The sequence below is a fragment of the Abramis brama genome, assembly GCF_963993115.1.
Source record: "Abramis brama genome assembly, chromosome: 4".
Classification (NCBI taxonomy): Eukaryota; Metazoa; Chordata; class Actinopteri; order Cypriniformes; family Leuciscidae; genus Abramis; species Abramis brama.
This window is the reverse complement of record NC_139966.1, coordinates 2,881,825-2,901,382: the sequence shown is the minus strand read 5'-3', so window position 1 is coordinate 2,901,382 and position 19,558 is coordinate 2,881,825. Positions and strand designations below refer to the sequence as shown.

At 39.2% G+C, this 19,558-nt stretch overlaps 1 protein-coding gene and 1 long non-coding RNA gene across 3 annotated transcripts in view; both read right to left on the bottom strand.

Moving 5' to 3' along the window:
• Window positions 1-19,291, bottom strand: part of LOC311081573 — a 40,969-nt gene extending 21,678 nt beyond the window's left edge. Inside the window, exon 1 of the long non-coding RNA XR_014605921.1 lies at window positions 19,183-19,291. This is a non-coding gene — a long non-coding RNA (uncharacterized lncRNA). The remainder of the gene's footprint in view (window positions 1-19,182) is intronic.
• On the bottom strand, window positions 5,756-10,973 carry LOC311081553 (E3 SUMO-protein ligase ZBED1-like). Of its 2 annotated transcripts, XR_014605913.1 has the most exons (3): window positions 10,373-10,973; window positions 7,424-9,031; window positions 5,756-7,200 (listed from the first exon to the last, which is right to left on the bottom strand). XR_014605913.1 is itself a non-coding variant. In XM_084112105.1 (2 exons), exons 1-2 carry the CDS (start codon window positions 10,670-10,672, stop codon window positions 7,973-7,975), a joined length of 1,359 nt encoding a protein of 452 aa, XP_083968231.1. In that variant the 5' UTR covers window positions 10,673-10,973; the 3' UTR covers window positions 5,756-7,972. The 2 variants fall into 2 exon arrangements, 1 of the variants encoding a protein (XP_083968231.1); XM_084112105.1 differs by having other exon boundaries at window positions 5,756-9,031.
• Window positions 19,292-19,558: the final 267 nt, after the last annotated feature.

The window sequence follows — 19,558 nt, the reverse complement described above, 5'->3', positions numbered from 1 at the left end:
TCTGTCCTTTCGTTTTTTATTTCAATCTTTTTTTATTTCAATTTCTTTTTTGTTTTTTTTTGTTTTCATTTCTTTAGCTCTGTACACAGCATGGCTTATATCAGTCATTATAGCATCAGTCGTCTGCTTTTCTGTGCAAAAGTCCTAACAAATGCGTCCATATCTAGACCTGTTGTTATGGCCTTCTCGTGAACCAGAATAACTAAATTTCTTTTTCTCTCATGTAGCATAGTGCGGCGGAAGGGGGTAAGAACACGAGACAAAGTGGAGAAAGAGCTCTCGCATGATGCAGATGATATTACAATCACAAGTGAGGTCACATACATGCGATGGAGCTGAGGAAAGGCATTCTTATACCCGTGTAGATATGTGCAAATGGTGGAGAGGTCTACAAACTCTACGTTCTCATCATCATTAGTCTTTTTGCGACAAGAATCTCATTGGAAAGTTTGTCACTGTCATTTTTTGCCATTTTTTTGCAGAGGACTTAACATGGCAACATCCAGAAAAGAGGGAGATTGTGGTTGAAGGCAATTAACTGCTTTCATGAGATCCAGATTGCTTTTGGAGAATCTTGTCTCCATCTCTACAATGGCGATGTCCAAAATGTTGAGAAGAGCTCTCTTCAGAGCCTGGCTAGGAGTCATGGAGTCTTCTGCATGGCCTACAGTGGACGTAACACCGCTACCTACGAGCAGTGAGCTCATTGTGCTTTTTCTTTTAGCAGCTGGTGCAGGCATGCTGGTTAATGTCTCACTCTCCTCATCTCTCATCTCTTCAGAGCCTGCAGAGATGCACTGACTACTTCTGAAGCACAGCACAGGTCAACAGAATGAGCCTGCAGCATAGCATTTGCAGACTTCAAGGAACCCAGAACTTTAAGGAGGAATTTTCCTATTTCAAAGAAATGATGCCTCCTTAACATCATCAACAGCCCTGATGCCTCTGTACAGATATCAACAGCAGCGGCTCTGTCCTCTGTAACCTCTAACAGGATACTCAGAATAGCATCCTGATTCTCCACAAGACACTTGGTCACATCATGGTGGCTTGTCCACCTGATCTCCAACAGTCGTTTAAGGGAGGGAACATTATATGTGTGACACATAATGACGGTGAAAAAAAGAGTGCAGTGATCCTGATAGATCAAAAAAGATTTTTGCACACGGCTCTCCTTGCATTGCATGGACCACGGCCAAGTGCAGCTGGTGGTTATAGCAGTGGATATAAGGAATATCCTTCCCTACCTTCTTTTGCAATAAGGCCTGAACCCCACCCCTGACCCCACTCATGACAGAAGCTCCATCATAGCACTGACTGATCATTTCAGCTGCACTATAGCCTGAGTCAGAAAGATGCTCAAGAATTTGTGTGGTAATAAATTCAGCATTTAACTGACTGAGGTCAAGCAGGCCAATCGGGTGTTCCTCTGGAATGCCTTTACAGACAAATCTAACCATGATTGACAGATTCTCCACATTACATCTGTCACTCGTTCCGTCACTTTTGATGCAAAACCCAGCATAATCTGCTTTGGCATAATTACCTTTTATCTGATTTAATACCATTTTGGCCAGTGTTTCAATAATTTTCCTGCAGAGAAATCATCATCATTTGAACTTTCCACACTGCCACGAAGTGGAAGTTCATTTACTGCTAGGAACAGAATTACTTCTCCAATTGTTTTAATATAATACCTATTTTTTTCCATTTGTGTGGGCCCTATTAAATTACAAATGGTCTCCCCTGTGGCCTCTCTTTGGGACATTTCAGAACAGGCTTTTGCATTTTTTATGTGGCATTGACTTGATGCGTGCTTTGAGAGTCCCTTGTCCTTTTCCAATGCAGTTTTCCAATTAGTAAATCCTTGTTTTGTGAAAACCAAATCCCTATCATTGTTCCCCCCAAATTTCTGACATGGGAAACAAAAGCACGCATCAAGCTTTGCTGAATATTCGAGCCATGGTCTCCCACGATACCAACCTGGGCAGAATGAGCGGGAGCTCTTGCCAAAATTACGTTTGGGGAAAACCAGAGCTATGGGTTGTGACGGTGCTTCAGTGTTTAAGCCTATGTTGTATTCATCCGCAACAGCCACGGATGGGCTGGGAACGATGGGGGCTGCGGTGCTTGTGCAACTAGAACTAGGTGTACTGGTACTGGACTGGGCACGGGGGTTAGAAATTGTAGCGAGTCGAGGAGCAGTATCACCTGACGAGCCGGGTGATTCGGTCTCTGCTGCAGCTAATGCCCTAGCAGCCTCGTTGCTGCTGCCAGTGCTAGCTTTAGCAACCAGAAATCGGCGCATACTCGACTCGTCACTCGGTGCAAATTACAAGAGAAAGCGATAGAGAGATATGGAGGGAATGAGAACACGCTTACAGAAAGAGTAACCAAATAATTTCAGTGACTGACGGCGAAGGAAACTCAAAACAGGGGCTGAGCTCAGCTGACGACAGTGTGTCTGCGTGCTCCGCTCTGCAGTGACTGACTGAGACGTGAAGCTCAGCAGGTTCACCACAAGCCGGTGAAGCGACTGGCCACGCCCTCCCTATGCATCTACCAATCAGTAGCTACTTTGAATGAGGGATAGAGAGCAGAGAGCGCTCACTCTGACCATTTTTCTTGAAATATTTTTTAAATTTGGGATCTTTGCATGCCATCACGTTTGGGGGGGCAGTCACGGCATTTGGGGGGGCATTGCCCCTCCTTGCCCATGCCTATATCCGGCCCTGAACCCCGTCAGACTCAACCCCGTTACTTTTTTGCCAGGAAGAGCGCGCACATGCAAAAAAACCACACAAACACGCACACATCAAAAAAGCACACAAGTAATATGTTTTATTTTAATGACCTATTTAGTCAGTTTATAATGTCCTAATGTATACTACTTTATTTTTGTTTTTTCCTGCAGTCGGGTTAATAAAACTGAGTTGCAATTGCAATTTATATCTGTTATTTTTCTTGGTTACATAATGAAATACAGTGCTTATAGAAAATCTTACAGTGAATTTGAGTAAAAAACAACTATGTAAATGTTAAACTGTATTTGTCTCTTCAACCCCATTACCATCTTCAACCCTGTTACCCTAGTCTCAACCCTGTCACACCTACATTTTTATTAATTATTTTTGGAAGTTCATGAAAAAGTAATTTAATGTTTGTTGTACTTAGTCTGAAATGTTCAGAGCAATCATAAGAATACTGATTTTAGTTCAAATTCTGAAGTTAAACCACATCTTTGATCAAAAATGATAAGGTTGCTGTCACAAAAAGTGCTCATTTCAGGCTTTAGTATAGGATAAGTGTAAAATGATATGTAAATTTTACATTTAGGCTACAATTAGTGAATTAGTGTGAGGGACAACTGATTAATAGGAAAATGTTAATTTCATAACAAATATATTTTATAATCATATTCAGAGAGCTCCTATAGTGTCCATAATGGGGTTGAAGACTAATAGTGACCATATCCTACAAATAATTACCAATAATAATAGGGATTTGATGCCTGAGGTGGGAAAATATGTTTTTCTGGAAGTTAAAGGACAAGTTCGGTATTTTACACTTAAAGCCCTGTTTACAGATCGTTTCTGATGAAATAGAACGGTTAAGATTAAAATTTGGACACATGCTGCTGTCCCGAGAATTTTAGGTTTATTTCGCTTTCCCCCCCAAAACCTCCAGAATGGGTGTATAGGTGCACTCGAACATATCCTTCCTAAAACGCATTAAACTTTCGTTTACAAAGAGATGAAACTCACCGAGTGGTCAGGGTTGTTCACTGATATGCTCACACAAAAATCACTGCAAAATATGCTTTCCAACAGGTTTTATCATAGTTTTTGTCCAACTCCATTGACTTGTATTGAACATAGACAGTAAAAGAAATGGACACAGCGACCCCATTGGATTCAACGGAGACAAAGTGAAGCCCATTAGAAACTCTTACTTCCTGGGGGTCCAGCGTACTGCGCAGACTCAAACTGAGCTTGATGACGTAGAAGTGACGTGAGCAACCCGTCTGACAATTGTAAGTCTTCTAAAAGCTGTGCCAAGAGAAATCAATCTGAATCACCCACCGAATCTTGCAGAGACGGCGAACGTGAACAGCAGCAAATTTTGGTAAGTATTCTGATTAATTATTTTGTCATTTTGCGTAGTATTTATTTCTTTATTTTAAAATTTAACGCCAGTAGCCTACGCTATCTTTAAAGTTAATGCATAATATTAAGAAGTTATGATAGAACCTGTGATAATTAAGCATATTCTGATTAATTATTTTTTGTCATTTTGCATAGTATTTATTTTTTTTTAAAATGTAATGCCAGTACGCCATATTAAGTTAATGCATACTATTAAGAAGTTAAATGACCTCAACTTGTGATATGAATTCGTAAGTTACCCAATAGGTAACGTTACATAAGGAGATACTAGGTAACTTACAGGCTAATTATTGCTAACTAAATGCTAGTTAAATTTTGTAATTCATTTGAAACAGCTATTTAAGTCGAATGTAAGTTAAATGAGTCATATTTATTTAACCGCCCAGGGAGCGCATATTTTAAATATCATATAAGCACGATTCAATTAGAAATTGGTAAAGATAACGTGCTGGGCACATGTTAATTGATGCACATGGTGTTTTAAAAATTAGACCCGTTTATGCACACATATGCATAAACGGGTCTAATTTTTAAAACACCATGTGTTTTAAAAAATCGATTTTTTAAAAAATCGAATTTTTTTTATTTGAATTCCAAAAATTCCTATTTGAATCATATTTGAATTTTTTCAAAAAAATTTACCAAAAAGCACATTTACCAAAAAAATTCCATCTTCTCCGTTTCCCTCTATCTACATTAAACCGAATAATAACCCATTCAAAACAATACTATATAAGCCAAGGAACCATACTGTAAGTAGGCCTATACAATATACTATCCCCTCGAGTCATTTTCGTATCCATTCAATATTAATTTTAAATAGTCTCTTAAAATGACTCATTGTACAGTTCATCTCTTCACGTAATACATTGACCATATAATATTCCAATTTATAAAAAATGATGAGCTGTTAAATCATGCAGTTTTGGCTAATAAATCATGGACAAACACACTTGAACAGAAACGGTTTTCTTTATTTTTTACATTAGGTTATGTAGGATAGGACATGTTGTATATGGCTTCCGACCAGGATGAAAGGGATCACATTCATCTTCAAGCGTATCTGTAAATAAATAAAGGAATAAAGTTAACCGCGATTGACATCGAGATGTTTTTTTTTTCCATTGCATAATTTCATGATAATTTCTCCATCCCCCGTTAATACCCCGTTACCCATACTTCATTATTTAATTAAGTAGATACATTATTTAAAGATCGTGGATAAATGTTAGGCTACTTCATGTATACTTGCCACCAGTGGTGTCAAAAGTACACACTTTTGTTACTCAAGTAGAAGTATAGATACTGGTGTTTAAAACGACTCTGGTAAAAGTGGAAGTATCAACTCAACCTCTTTACTCAAGTTAAAGTGAAAAAGTACAGGCTCTAAAACATACTTAAAGTAAAAAAGTATAAAGTACCCCTAAAAAAAAAAACGCTTAACACTAGACTCGTTGGACCTCGTATCATTGACAACTGTTAGAAATAGAAGCTTAATTTAACAACTGATTAGTGCTACATGAATCCCAAGACACGGTGAAACATATCAAACAAAAACAATGCCCTCAAAGACAACAAACTCGATGGGCATGTTTTCCTCAAACTTTATTGGAATGCAAATAGACATTCAAACTGAGGTAGTAATATTCAAGACATACCCTGGCCGGCAAAACTATCAGAACATTATTTTAGCAGCAAATGACTGTGACTTGAGTGTCTGTGTATTAAGGAGTGTGCTTGTCAGTATGTGTTAAGGAGAGAAATATACTGCATACATTTGAGTGTGGGTGGACAAAAAGAGAGACAGAGACTTCAAACTGAGATTGCAAACCTATGCAAAAGAAACCCCTTCAAAACATGGAGTAACTCATATGCTGTATACAGAGAAACACTACCAAAAACAAAAGCAAAGTTTTGCACATGGCACTAGGAGAGTAGGAGAGTGCAATAATGTACATTTTGTATGTGCAGTGAGTGTATTTGTGGCAGTGGTATACATCTTGTGCATTATTCCCTGAGTCCCATCAAAAACTTGGGAGTAACTTACTAAAGCGTACCCTAGGTACATATCAGAACAGTCTCTGAAGCCTGAAGTGCTTGACTTGGGACTTTGTGCAAGAACAAAAGTGCATGTCAGTCCATGTGGAACAAAAAGTGTGTCTGTTGGTGTGACTGTGTGTGTGTGTGTGTCTGTGTCTGTGTGTGTGTGTCTGTGTCTGTGTGTGTGTGTGTGTGTGTGTGTGTGTGTGTGTGTGTGAGAGAGAGAGAGAGAATTATTGTAATTATGCCTGTGTGATGTACATGTCCATAATTCCCTTAAAAAAACAGGCTATAAAAGTGGACAAATGCTACATATCAAAACAGTCTCTGTAGCCTGAAGTGCTTGACTTGGGACGAGAACAAATGTGCATGTCAGTCTGTGTGGAACACAAAAAGAGTGTTTGTGTTGATTGTGTGTGTGTGTGTGTGTGTGTGTGTGTGTGTGTGTGTGTGTGTGTGTGTGTGTGTGTGTGTGTGTGTGTGTGTGAAAGAGAGAAAAAGAGAGGGAAAGAAAGAAAGAAAGAAAGAAAGAAAGAAAGAAAGTAAGTGTGTGTGTGTGTGTGTGTGTGTGTGTGTGTACGTCAGTATTCCTGTGTTTGTGTATGACAGAAAGAATACATTGACATACCCTATACAAATCACCAGAATCTTCTGTTTAGCTTCAAAAGAAGCTGGTTTTCAAAGTTCTTAGAATCAATACGTGCCCTTTTCGGTCTGAAGATCAGTCCTGCTGAACTAAACAGTCTCTCGCAGGCTGCTGAGGCTGGTAGTGCTGTGTTAAGCCTCAATGACAGGTTGCATACTGCCGGAAAAGACTTAAGTGTATCTACTGTATCACCTGGGCATCCAAGGTAAGTCTTCAGCTGTTTAGCACTTTCTTGAGAACTGGTCTGTTTGATTGCAGAAAAGAAGTCCTCCTCCTCTGAAGAATGGGAGCTCTCACCTTGATTCTCCACAGTTTGGTCTTTCAAGTATCTTTTGATATAGTCAAGGCCTTTGAAATATAAAAACAAAATTAGGACCAAATTGAACCATGGAATTGGATTACAACAATGAAATTACAACACTGAAAGATGGCTCAATGATTTTGATCAACTTATGGCTTACATAAGGACACATATTGCTATTTGGATTGCTTGGTATGTTAGAGATCAATTGCAGTTCAAATGCAGAACTTTCCTCTATTAATAGCATAAAGCAAACAGTACAACACTTACCAAGTTTTATGATTTGTTCATCACTTGTCCAGCACGTCTTGAATTTGGGGACTAGAATAGCCGCGGCTATCAGCTCCGGATCTTTAAGCATTTGTCCAAATCGTTTTTCAAGTCCTGCTAAAAGTGCATCAATCAATGGCCTACAGAACTTGGAAGAAATGTGAAGGTTCTGGAGCTTAGTCTTGAGTAGGGTTATTGTAGGGACCAACCATCCCATTTGCACATTGGTCTCTCCCTGAAGTACGTCAAGAGCCTTTGCAACTGGGCTCATAGTCTTTGCATATTCGGACAGAAAGGCAAGCTCGACAGGAGTAAAACAAACAACAAATAAAAAAATTAAAAATCATCACATTTATTTCATGGAACAGCTTCAATTGGAAGGGTCTAATTATTAAAAAAAACAATCATTAGAGACTACTTTTAGAGACTATTTGTGTTTTACAGTTTTTCATATATAGAAATAAATAAATGTTGGCAGCCAACCAGATTTAGTTCAGCTTTTAAAAAATAAAAAAGGGCAGGTACATACATGGGTATCTTCAGTGCACTTCAGACAGCTGCAATGGCCCGTTCTCCATGTTCTCTGGCAATTCTCACAATCCTTTCCACTGCTAAGAAAAGGGAGTTCCATCTTGTTGCATTTGGCCTCAAGAGCTGGAGTTTGCAAGTCTCCTCAATGATCTCTGCTGCTGTGGTGGATCTTGCACTTTTATTCCACAGACTCCAGCACTTTGAGAATGTTGAGCGTGAGACCCTTTTGTAAACCGTGTTACTATTTGCCTCCTCAACATCAGTTGTTGACACCAAGTTGAGTAGGTGGCAGGCGCAGCGATGGTGTTTCGGAAGCTGATATTCCAGGCAGTCGTCCTCATCCAGTATGGCTCCAGCTTCAACAAACTCCATGCTCTCAGTGTTATCCTGCTCTTCATCATCATATTCATCACCACCACCATCATCATCATCATCTCCTTTACCACTCTCTGCTGCTAAATTGTTATTTTCATCAGTCTGACCATAAACCCTAAAAGCTTTTACGAAATTTGAGCCATTATCAGTTGTGGTGCGGGTTATCTTTTCACGAATATTAAATTCACTGTGGATATCGTTCAGAGCACTGGCAAGGACAGAAAAAGTATGAGAACCTTTAAGCTGTCTGCAGGCTAGGGCAGCGCAACATCTCGTCATAGTCTGGGGGTCTATCCAATGTGCTGTGACACCAATGAATCCACGCCTGTAAGCTGTCCAGCAGTCAGTTGTAGTGGCAATGAACTGAAGTTCACTTAGAGCGGTTTTCAGATTGTTTTTCATTTCCAGGGAAGCCTTCTCTACTTTGTTCACAACAGTGTTGCGTGAAATCACTTTAATATTGGGCTGGAGAAGATGTACAAGATCTATGAAACCCTGCTGCTCAACTACATTAGGTGGGTGAAGGCCTTCTATGATAAAATGGAGGACTGATTTATCCAAACTGGCCTGGGACACTCTTCTGGTTTCCCATAACTTAGCTTGCTTGGATGGTGGGCTTTCATCTGGTGCTCCTTCTGGCTTTCTTCTTAGGGCGTTTGAAGTTAAAGTTTTGTATCTCTCCAGATGATTAGGGTGTTTTCTCTGTGGAAAAATATGCATCGTTGAATCATTTACAAAAACACACATTATCATCCTGATATACTTTGTATATCTAGCTACATTTCTCCCTGTGCTTTCCAATTAGGACGGCCACCTTTCCTCACACTTCTCATCTTGACTAAATTGTAAAAAAAAAAAAAAAAAAAAAAAAAAAAGTGCATTAAGTTGGGTGAGGAAATGGAAAGAATAGGCATGACCTCAAAGCATTGAATTTAAACTGCATTGAAACCAACAGGGCCACTCAAAACAAATGTGACAAAGGGCTGATATGAATAGCACCTAACTTAACTAACACATTTCTTGTGGGTACCACTGATACATACTAGGGGTGGAACGGTACACAGAAGTCACAGTTCGGTTCATACCTCAGTTCAGACATCACGGTTCGGTACAATGGAGGGAAAAGCAAAACAAAAATGCAGAAGAAAAATGCAAGCTTGTGCATGTCTCAGGCTGTACCACCAAAGGAAAATAAATTACTTAAGCCTTGTATTTTTTAAATAAGTTTTATTAATAAAGTAAAGGCATAGAACCAGTTTATTTGTAGTGCACTGACAATAGTTTTATATAATTAGTTTATTAATTAAATTAATAAAAAGACAAAAAGACCTTGAGATATGTAATTTTGTATCTGAATGAATTGAAAATTAAATTGCTACATTTCAGATTAATATATTTGTTTTCCTTAAAATTAATTAACAGTAACAAACACTTTGCAGTTTGAATGATGCCCTAAACAAAGTGATGGAGTATGTTCTAATGTTTCCACTGTTCAATCGCGCCCGCGCCTCACAGACACACACACACACACACACAAATATAAGTAAACACTTGGCGACTTTTCGAATGCGCCTCTCTCTCTCGGAGCTACAGATTAGGTGTCCATAAAGAACCCCCGTATCTAACAGTAGGTCCGCATTAGATTAATTAATTTGCACGCGAGTTTTATTTATTTTTATATTGTGTATTCTTCCGTGTATTATATTCATGCACCGACCCGTGACGCCCGTACCGTTTCGGTTCAATACGAATACAATCCACCCCTAATACATACTGAATATTAATAGCTTAGTATTACAGGGTTTCCCGCAGCACTTTGCAGCAACACACGCCAGCATATTTTCAAACATGACCGAACTAATACAGGCTAACGTTACCTGCTAACTTGGGACTCTTCAGTAACGTTAAGCAACTGCTAACGTTAGCCCCAAAGCATGTCTCGGCATGCTAGCCAAGCCAAAGCAAACATTGTAAATCGACCAATATTAGCTTAGGCCTACTCTAAAATGAATTAATATAATAATAACAAAGAAAACAGCTTACCTCTACATGTTTCTTCAAATTGGAAGGCGAGTTCTTGAAAGCCAAAAGCACATGGTTCTTTGGTTCACAAAGTTTGCAGTGCATTCTCCACGAGTCGTTTTTGCTCCCGACGATTTCGAACAATTCTTTGAGGTAAGGCCAGGGATGTGGAAGGTTTTGCTGGTCGCCATCACTAGAACTACTACCAACGTTCTCTGTGCTTTCAGACGCTTCGGACATTTCGACAGACATGCTCTTGCCAACTGAATCTCTTTCTGGCACATTTGCCGCGGTTTGAACGTGCACTTCGTTTCGTGCCATGCGCAGAAAAGATGGACAGCCCACACACCAATGACATCTCTGAATGTTATGGGTGTCTGTGCCTCATCCAATGACGCTCGAAATCAGTCTATCTGGCGTTGAAAAAAAAAAAAAAAAAAAAAAAACTAGAGTAACGAGCTTGTTTTTAAAATGTAAGGAGTAGAAAGTACAGATAATTACGTTTAAATGTAAGGAGTAGAAGTAAAAAGTTGGCAAAAAAATAAATAGTAGAGTAAAGTAAAGATACCTAAAAACTCTACTTAAGTACAGTAACGAAGTATTTGTACTTCGTTACTTGACACCTCTGGCTGGTCTAGAGATAAGAACCGGTTACGTCAGGTGCTGGGGGCGGGGTTATCGTAACGTTCGAAAACAAAAACTTCGGGGCGCCATTTTTAAAACACCGGTCAGCTGTTAACTTTAGCTTTGGGCATGGACGGAAAACAAAAACAACCGTGGTCTGTGGAGGAAACAAACTGTTTGCTGGCTTTGTGGTCCTCCACAGAAATTCAAAATAAATTGGATGGAGCTGTGCGGACAAAACCCGTCTTTGAAAAGCTACAGAATGAAATGTCGATAGCGGGTTACCAGAGGAGTGTAGACCAACTGATAAACAAAATAAAAAAATTCAAAAAAGATTATCGGGACCAAAAAAAGGAGCTTGGGCGAAGTGGTAGCGGCGGTCGTCAAAGAAGATCCCCACATTTCGACATCCTGGACTCCATACTTGGTGACCGACCGGCATGCCAAACTACCGGGGCACTTAACTCTGCCACAGCCTTGTTAGAGGCTATGGTGAATGGAGAGGCAGACAATTCCAATGCTTCAGGTGGGTCTTATATTTCATGTTTCAATGTCAATCATGTCTTTTTTTAACCGTGTTTTTTAACCAGCTATGTCGTGTTTTAATGTTATATACGCATGGTTAACATTAGTTGGTGATGACAAGCAAAGTGTAGCAAGCTACCGCTAGCAAACTTAACTTAGCTGTTTACAGTAACTTAGCTAAACGTTATTATTAACGTTACTGTTCATATTTTGGCACAATGTTTCTGACCGTAGTAGTGGTCTTATAGTGACTAAAAGTGTGATGTGCGATGCTAAAACGAAACTACACGCTGTTTTCAGGCAGGTAAAGTAACTTTGTCTTTTGTGCTCATCAACTATTTAGTCCATACATACGATTTTGATTTGACTGTTATTCACCAACAAAATGTCCTGTTTGTGCAACACTTTTAAAAGCCAAACCAACATTCAGCTGAAGGTTTGCTCACTGATGAAATAATACATGCTCTGTATGCAGTCTGCAGCTTACATTCTACATAGCCTCATAGCTTACATATAGTCCAACAAGCATTTAACCTAGTCTCTTTAAATGAAGGGCCAGTATGTCCTATTGAAACCATATGGTCAACATGCAGGTGCATTGTTTACAGATAAATTGTTAGATTATACGATGGCAGCAAATATAAAACAAACTGTTGCTTATCTACAGTAATGTGTGGACTTGCACTATTAGTGCAGAGGTACAAGATGAATTTATATTACAACAACTATAACCCCTCCCTCTCCCTGTGTTTTCTACACAGGAAAAAGAAAGCGTGAAAATGAGGAGCTGTTGGAGTACATGGAGAAGGCTGACGATAAGTTCTTGCAGCTCAACAAGGACATGACAGCAAAGATGGAGGCAGACACAAGCGCTCTGCTTGAGCTCATGGGCCGCATGGTGGCAGTGATGGAGGCGCAAGCAAAAAAATAGACTTTTAGACTATTTAATTAACATGTTATTTATTTTATTTATTTATGTATTGTAATTTGATTGTCTATAAATAAATGCTTATATATTTATCAACATTCTCACCCTTCTCTATTCCAGCAAGTCAGATAACACAATACCAGACTGGATATTAATTGAAAATATGTAAAAAAACAACACTTTTGAATATGTGAACGTGCCGTGCAAACAAACTCATTTGGAACAACACACACAGGCACAACCAGTTAAAAGATATAATTTGATAAATGTATTCCACATTAACTACCTATACAAAATTACAGGGATAATCAACAGATACATGTACCACAAAACAGGTAAAAACATTGAACAAACACATGAAACTTCCCCAGTTGATTTCTGATATTAAGACAATTCTTTTTTTCTATTACAAGTTTTCTAAAATGTCTCATGTCTAAGTATGCAAATGAGGCATTTACTAATGCCAACTTTTGGTGCATTTAGAAGAAATATACAGACTCAAATAGACAAAGTGTAGTCAAATAAACACCATGAAATATGTATTTTGAATACATTTTTCTGTTAGATGCTTTTTAGAGGTTAAATGTTGAAGGAAACCGGTAACTGGCAGTATTGATGTTTGAAAACAATCACTCCTCTCTACTGAAATAGTTGATTAAGGCTGCTCTAATATCTGCCCCTTCTGGCTCACCATGCTCAGGTAATGCCTGACCTGGAGGTTGAACGTTTAACTGCCTGTCCACACGCTCCTCAATGAAATTGTCACCATGCCTTTCACAGATATTATGAAGCACACAACAAGTCAACGTCATTTTCTTGCTGAGCTCCAGCTTACAGTCATTTCTTTTGAGGAGACATCTCCAACGGCCCTTTAACCTTCCAAAAGCCATCTCTACAACTGAACGCGCACTGCTTAATCTGTAATTGTAGGTGTGTTGTTCAGGTGACAGTCTTCCAGTGTCGGAGAAGGGCTTCATAAGCCATTTCTGCATTGGGTAAGCGGGGTCACCGATTAGGTAGAATCCAACATTAATGCCAGAGATGATCATTTTGTTTTGTCCAAATAATTCCCCATCTCTTAGTTAGTCCCATAAATTTGATTGCCTAAGTACTCTTGCGTCATGCACACTCCCGGCATATCCCACACACACATCCCAAAACAGGCCTCTGCCATCCACAACTCCTTGCAATATAATCGAGTGCCACCCTTTCCTGTTGAAATAGTCACGGGGATACTCCTCAGGTGCAATGATTGGGATGTGGCTTCCATCTATTGCACCAACACACTGTGGTATTCTCCAGCAGTTATGGAAGAAGGTGGACATTTCAGTCAGCTTAGCAGCATCTGGAGTGGTGATGTGTTTAGGGAGCAAGACCTTTATGACCGAGTCACAGAAATCCTGAACACAGTTAAACACTGTGCTTAGACCTACACCAAAAAGGTGGCTAATGGTCCTATACTCAATGCCGGTAGCCAGCTTCCAGAGAGCAATTGCTACACGTTTTTTCACTGGAACAGACATACGGTAATTGGTGTTGATTCTGCCCATGGGATGCCTGACTTGATCGCATATGTATTCAAAAGACTCCTGGGACATTCGAAAGTTTTCAACAAACTGTGTAGGGGTGAAATCTGGCACAACCGTGTCCCACCAATAGTGTGATCGGTGGTATGCCCAGACAACATGTGTCCTCCTCCGCCTTGCCCTCAGCCATAATACAATCTGCAAAAATAAAATCCTGTATCATTTGGTTTGTTTAAAGTTAGGCTATGGTATTATACAGTATTACATCCACCCCCCACGCACGCACACACACACACACACAAACTAGGGTGACCAGATTTCTGGGAACTAAGACATAGAAAACATGCACATTGCATGTGCATTACAATTTCATATAAATAATATTAATTATTTATTAACTATTAACTAAGCCTATTTTTTTCCCAAAATGTCTCTGCACATCCCTGGCTAGCGAAATAGCCTAACCGTTAAAACAAGACGGCATTGATAAGAACTAAGAAGAGGCATTGCAACAATGTTTACAAACACTGTAACACTGGCTGCACAGATAATGCAGACGCAGACTGCAATGATTGACTGACACACATTGTTAAAATCATACGCTGGACGCTTTATTAGTCTTTCTACATGGGTTTAGTTAGTGATCGGGCTATAATTAGACCACGTCGGCTATGTAATCGCTGACAACCGGGACAATTTCATAGTGGTTGGTGTAAACCGGGACATTGTAGCGTCCTGACATGAGAGTTTTTTTCTCTGGTCGGACACGCAACTCAAAATCGGCTGTGTCCCGGTCAAACCTGGACGTCTGGTCACCCTATTTTAAACACACAACATTCATTTCATAACTTATAATACACTTGAACTTGAACTTTACCGCTAGTTAGTGATATATGCTATAGATGTTGTCATCGCAAGCCAGCAAAACATATAATAATAACAGTCAAAACATGCGAGATAATTACCTTTCTTTTTGAACGTATCCTCTGTCCATACCGGTCACGAAGAGCTGTCAATGCGCGTTTTTGAATTGCAGTGTTAATTTGTAAAGCCAGGAGCAGGAGTATTGATATGTACCGGTAGTTCTCCATTGCTGTTATGGTTGTCATGACGCGTTGCTAGGACAACGGAGGTAGCCCTACTCTGGCTCTACAGTCAGTGGAAAATCGAGCTGGTTCTTAGATAATTGGCGAATAGAACCAGCACCGAACTGGCATAAGCACCAGCCCAGAACCAGCACCTGTTTAGCGTTGGTGGAAAAGGGGTATGTGACGATTACCAGCGCGGCCAATAGAATCGGGGGGTCCAAACAAGCATGGAAATCAAAATGGATGAAAGTAAATTATATTAAGACATCGTATGGTATGAACGATCGTCTCATAGACAGACAGATTTTCATTAAAAATAGTTGTGTTTTAAAACTCATGTAACTTGTAGGTAGTCAATGTGTGTAAACAGTTTTTTCGCGTTGTATCTGAAGGGCAACGCTGAACCCAGCGGCAAGCGCCGCGCATACCGCGTCCTGTGTGAAAGGCCCATTACGCACGAATGATTTTATGTAGTGCTTTTTGCGAATTCGCGTCTGCCGCCCGAGTTGAAAAATCTGAACTTCTGCGTCAATTCGCGCCGCTTTAACCAATCTGGAGCCTGCTTGCTGCTGTCACGTGGTGAACTGACAGTTTATAATGTTATTTTATGTTTGGCCTCAATACATTATTTTGTAATATGACTAAAATGCACAATAAAGCAAATATTTCACATAAAAACTTAGCATTCAATACAAAATGAGTATCTCTCATATTGAAATCATTTATTCCATATCTATTCTAGATTATATGAAACTTTATTAATCTAATGTAAAGACAACAAACACAATTTAGTGTATTAAAACTTTTAAAAAAAATCACAGGACAGGTTTCACTTTTGGAGGCTGGCTCCATTTATTATCAAAACAAAAATAAATGACCGATTAGGTGCGGGAGAGGGTGAACCTAGCGCCGGGCTGTACAGCGCGGGCTCGTCAGGCAGCGACCACTCGAGGCCGAGGCTTATTCACCTTATTCCGCCCCGCCCACTTTTAATACTTCGCGCTTCCGCATTTTGTCATCCGACTTCCGCTAAACTGACACGGCACATCCGGTAGCTATTTCAGTAGTTAGAAGATTGTTTATAGTTAGCCAAAACTTTATCAAAATGACAAATAACGTTAATACCGTAAATGTTTTAAATTGGGAGCACGGAGAAAACTTCGTACGACTATCAGTTCGTCTCATATTGTCTCATTCATCGTCATTGTTAACGTGGCCAGAGGTAACGTTAACCTATGGGAATATTTAACTACGTCCTGTCAGAAGGAGTTGATGGAGCAGCAATAAAAAATTATTTGTAAATAATAAGGAATGAGAATATTTAGGGTTAAGGATAGGAGATTAGGTAATTGGTTAAATATGAACGATTAAATAAGTTGTATAAAATCAGTTGTAAGAAGTGTTTGATGTTTTCAGGAAGCTAGAGACACCTTCTACTGACCTTCATGTAGATACATGTCACCATTTAAATTTCATAAGTAATAAACCAAGATGGTATTCATTTGCAAACTTGACGTGACTTATTCCTTCTAACTAGAAGACTTAATTAATTTAAGTTTTAAGGGGAATCTACAGAGCTCACATTATATTGTTTTATCATAAATGACTGACAGGTAAAATCTGCTCACACTGTAAAGGTTTATAAAAATAACTATTCATAACAGGTAACATCTGGGCACATTGTAAAGGTTTATAAAAATAACTGTTCATAACAGGTAACATCTGGGCACATTGTAAAGGTTTATAAAAATAACTATTCATAACAGGTAACATCTGCTCACACTGTAAAGGTTTATAAAAATAACTATTCATAACAGGTAACATCTGTTTTACAAGATTCACAAGGAGGACAAGTTTGACCTTCCTTTCATAGAGGAGATCGGTAATGGTGATTATCTGTCTGCCATTACTTCATCACCTGGACAAGGTTATTAAGTGCACGATATTGAAGAAAAATGCGATAACTCATTTAACAATGCGATATTCGATTCGATAATGCTTAAAGTATATACAATTAACTTAAATTAGATTTAAAATTATATAACCTACATATGTGTTTCACATTCTTTTTGTAACAAGAAAACATCCCTTCAACTTGTGAAAGTGAACATCAGTGTTTTACTGTATATAAGATGTGTTATTTTAACATCAGTGTAAACCACGGGGTTCAGGTTATCCTACATTAGGTCTATTTAACAACAGAAACTGAATAATCAAATGTAAAAGTAAAACACTGCTTAGTTTTTCACTGTATGAATTATATAAACTGATTAAAGCTTATTAAAGCAAAAAAAAATTATGCATATTGCGATATATACATTTGCGATATTTTGATATATTGTGCTCTACATGTTGTGTTTGGAAACTGCTCTCTGAAACACTTCTCCTCCATGATGTCAAGCCAACGCGAAATCACCTTGCTTACAGTGGACTGAGAAACACCAAACCTTTCAGCAAGATAAATTAATAAATTAAAGGGTTAGTTCACCCAAAAATGAAAATTATGTCAGTAATTACTCACCCTCATGTTGTTCCAACCCCGTAAGACATTCGTTCATCTTCGGAACACAAATTAAGAAAAAAAAAAATAATAATAAAAAAAATGGAGGAGTGAGACAGCTCTCAGTTTAATCAAAAATATCTTAATTTGTGTTCCGAAGATGAACGAAGGTCTTACGGGGTTGGAACAACATGAGGGAGAGTAATTACTGACAGAGTTTTCATTTTTGGGTGAACTAACCCTTTAAGACGCAGCTTCATCAGAGTCATCAGGAGCTGATACCAAGTGTGTAGCTGAAAGCTGTTGGTGTATGAATTGGTAAGGTAACTGAGTGGAATGCATCAATGTCGACCCTGTGTAGAGCTGACAAAGGTGGTCGTTTCTCAGCAGAGTTGAGATTTTGGAGCGTAGTTGTGGTCAGAGACAGATGGATCCTCCCATTGTGTTTCTGCATCACAGGTCTGGGGCATGTGGCTGTGATCCTCCTCACAGTTGTCCACTGCAACACTGACTCTCATCGATGATCTATGGAAATAATATAACCATAAACATTTTTACATTAGTACTTAAAATAGATTTAAATAGTACTTTTAAATTAGATTTAAATTAGTACTTAAAATGTAGATTTAAATTAGTACTTAAAATGAGAATTAATTAATTTATGATGGCACTCATACTTAGAACAGTGTGAAAAAGAGAGATGCATTAAAAACGAGACAGTATACACACAATCTCCTAACTCTATGTAGGTCAATATAAATATCTGTATAAGAGATGTAGCTAGCTGGCCTCCTTACAGGAATATTGTGAGCTATTGTAAGACTGTAATGTATCATAATATATTGTACTATCGTGAATAATCATTCATTCTTTATTTCAGACCCTTAGGTCGACATATCACAAAGTAAACGAAATATAAGAAATATGACATATAGTTGGCCAATGGTAATCATGCAAGATTCGTTGTATTTTGTGAACGGCTCATTGCTAATCTTAAATGTATTCATAGAACGGACTTCATCTAACGTTAGGCTAAAAAGCACATAGATAGGTAAGTTAGGTAACAATAGTTAGGTAAGTTAGCTTACCTGAATCTGACAACCTGTTCAGCACCCGTCGGGACTTCTTTACCAGAACATCGTAGCCGAGCCTTTACTCGGGGTAAGGGTGTTCGTTCGTCAGTCTGCTCCCCGTCCATAAAATGGTACGAACACACATGGTACTACTAACACACATGGTACGAACACACAGCGCTTGGGTGAGCACTTCAAGTTTAGCGCCTTCCGCCATTGCCTCAGGTGCTCCTCGTGTAAATCGTAAAGTACACCACAACATTCCGATCGCTTTAGCCTACATTGTGTTCGTAACACCGTTGGTTAAATTGTTCTATCCTCTTAATCCAATTGTTATGTCAGCCCCTAACTGAGCATATAATACTTAACATATTTTACCGTTACAACTATAGAATTACGCTAGAAACTAGCGTAGGTCCTTTCAGCCGGAAGTTGAAGTCCCGCTTAGCCGGAAGTAAGATGACAAAATGAGCGTAATGGCGTCGCCCTTGTTGTCATGGAAAATAAGGTGAATACGGCCTACGCTGTCCTCGTCAGCGTCCTCACCGTTAGGTCCACCAAACCTACCTCCTGGAGCAAATTGTGAAACTCCTGAAACCCTCCGGAGGGTTTGGTGGATCCGAGTACAGCGACGATGTCCCCCACGCAGCTGTTTCTGCTCTCCAGAGCATATGCGGTGATTCTCTCAATTAATGCTAATGCTAATGCTCGATAAACATCTAAAAAAGATGGCCGCCAACAGGTTTCGAAACTTTCTCCTCTGACGCGCGTAAATTTCGCTTCAAACTTTTGATTTTACGTGCGTCAATTTCGCTCTTGATGCACGAATGCACACAAAGTGGTCACGCGTATAACTAGACGCGGCAGGCGCGAATTTGACGCGCTATTCACGTCCGGTGTGAACGCACAGTAACGTTACATTCCAGGAAGTTCGCGGCTGAAG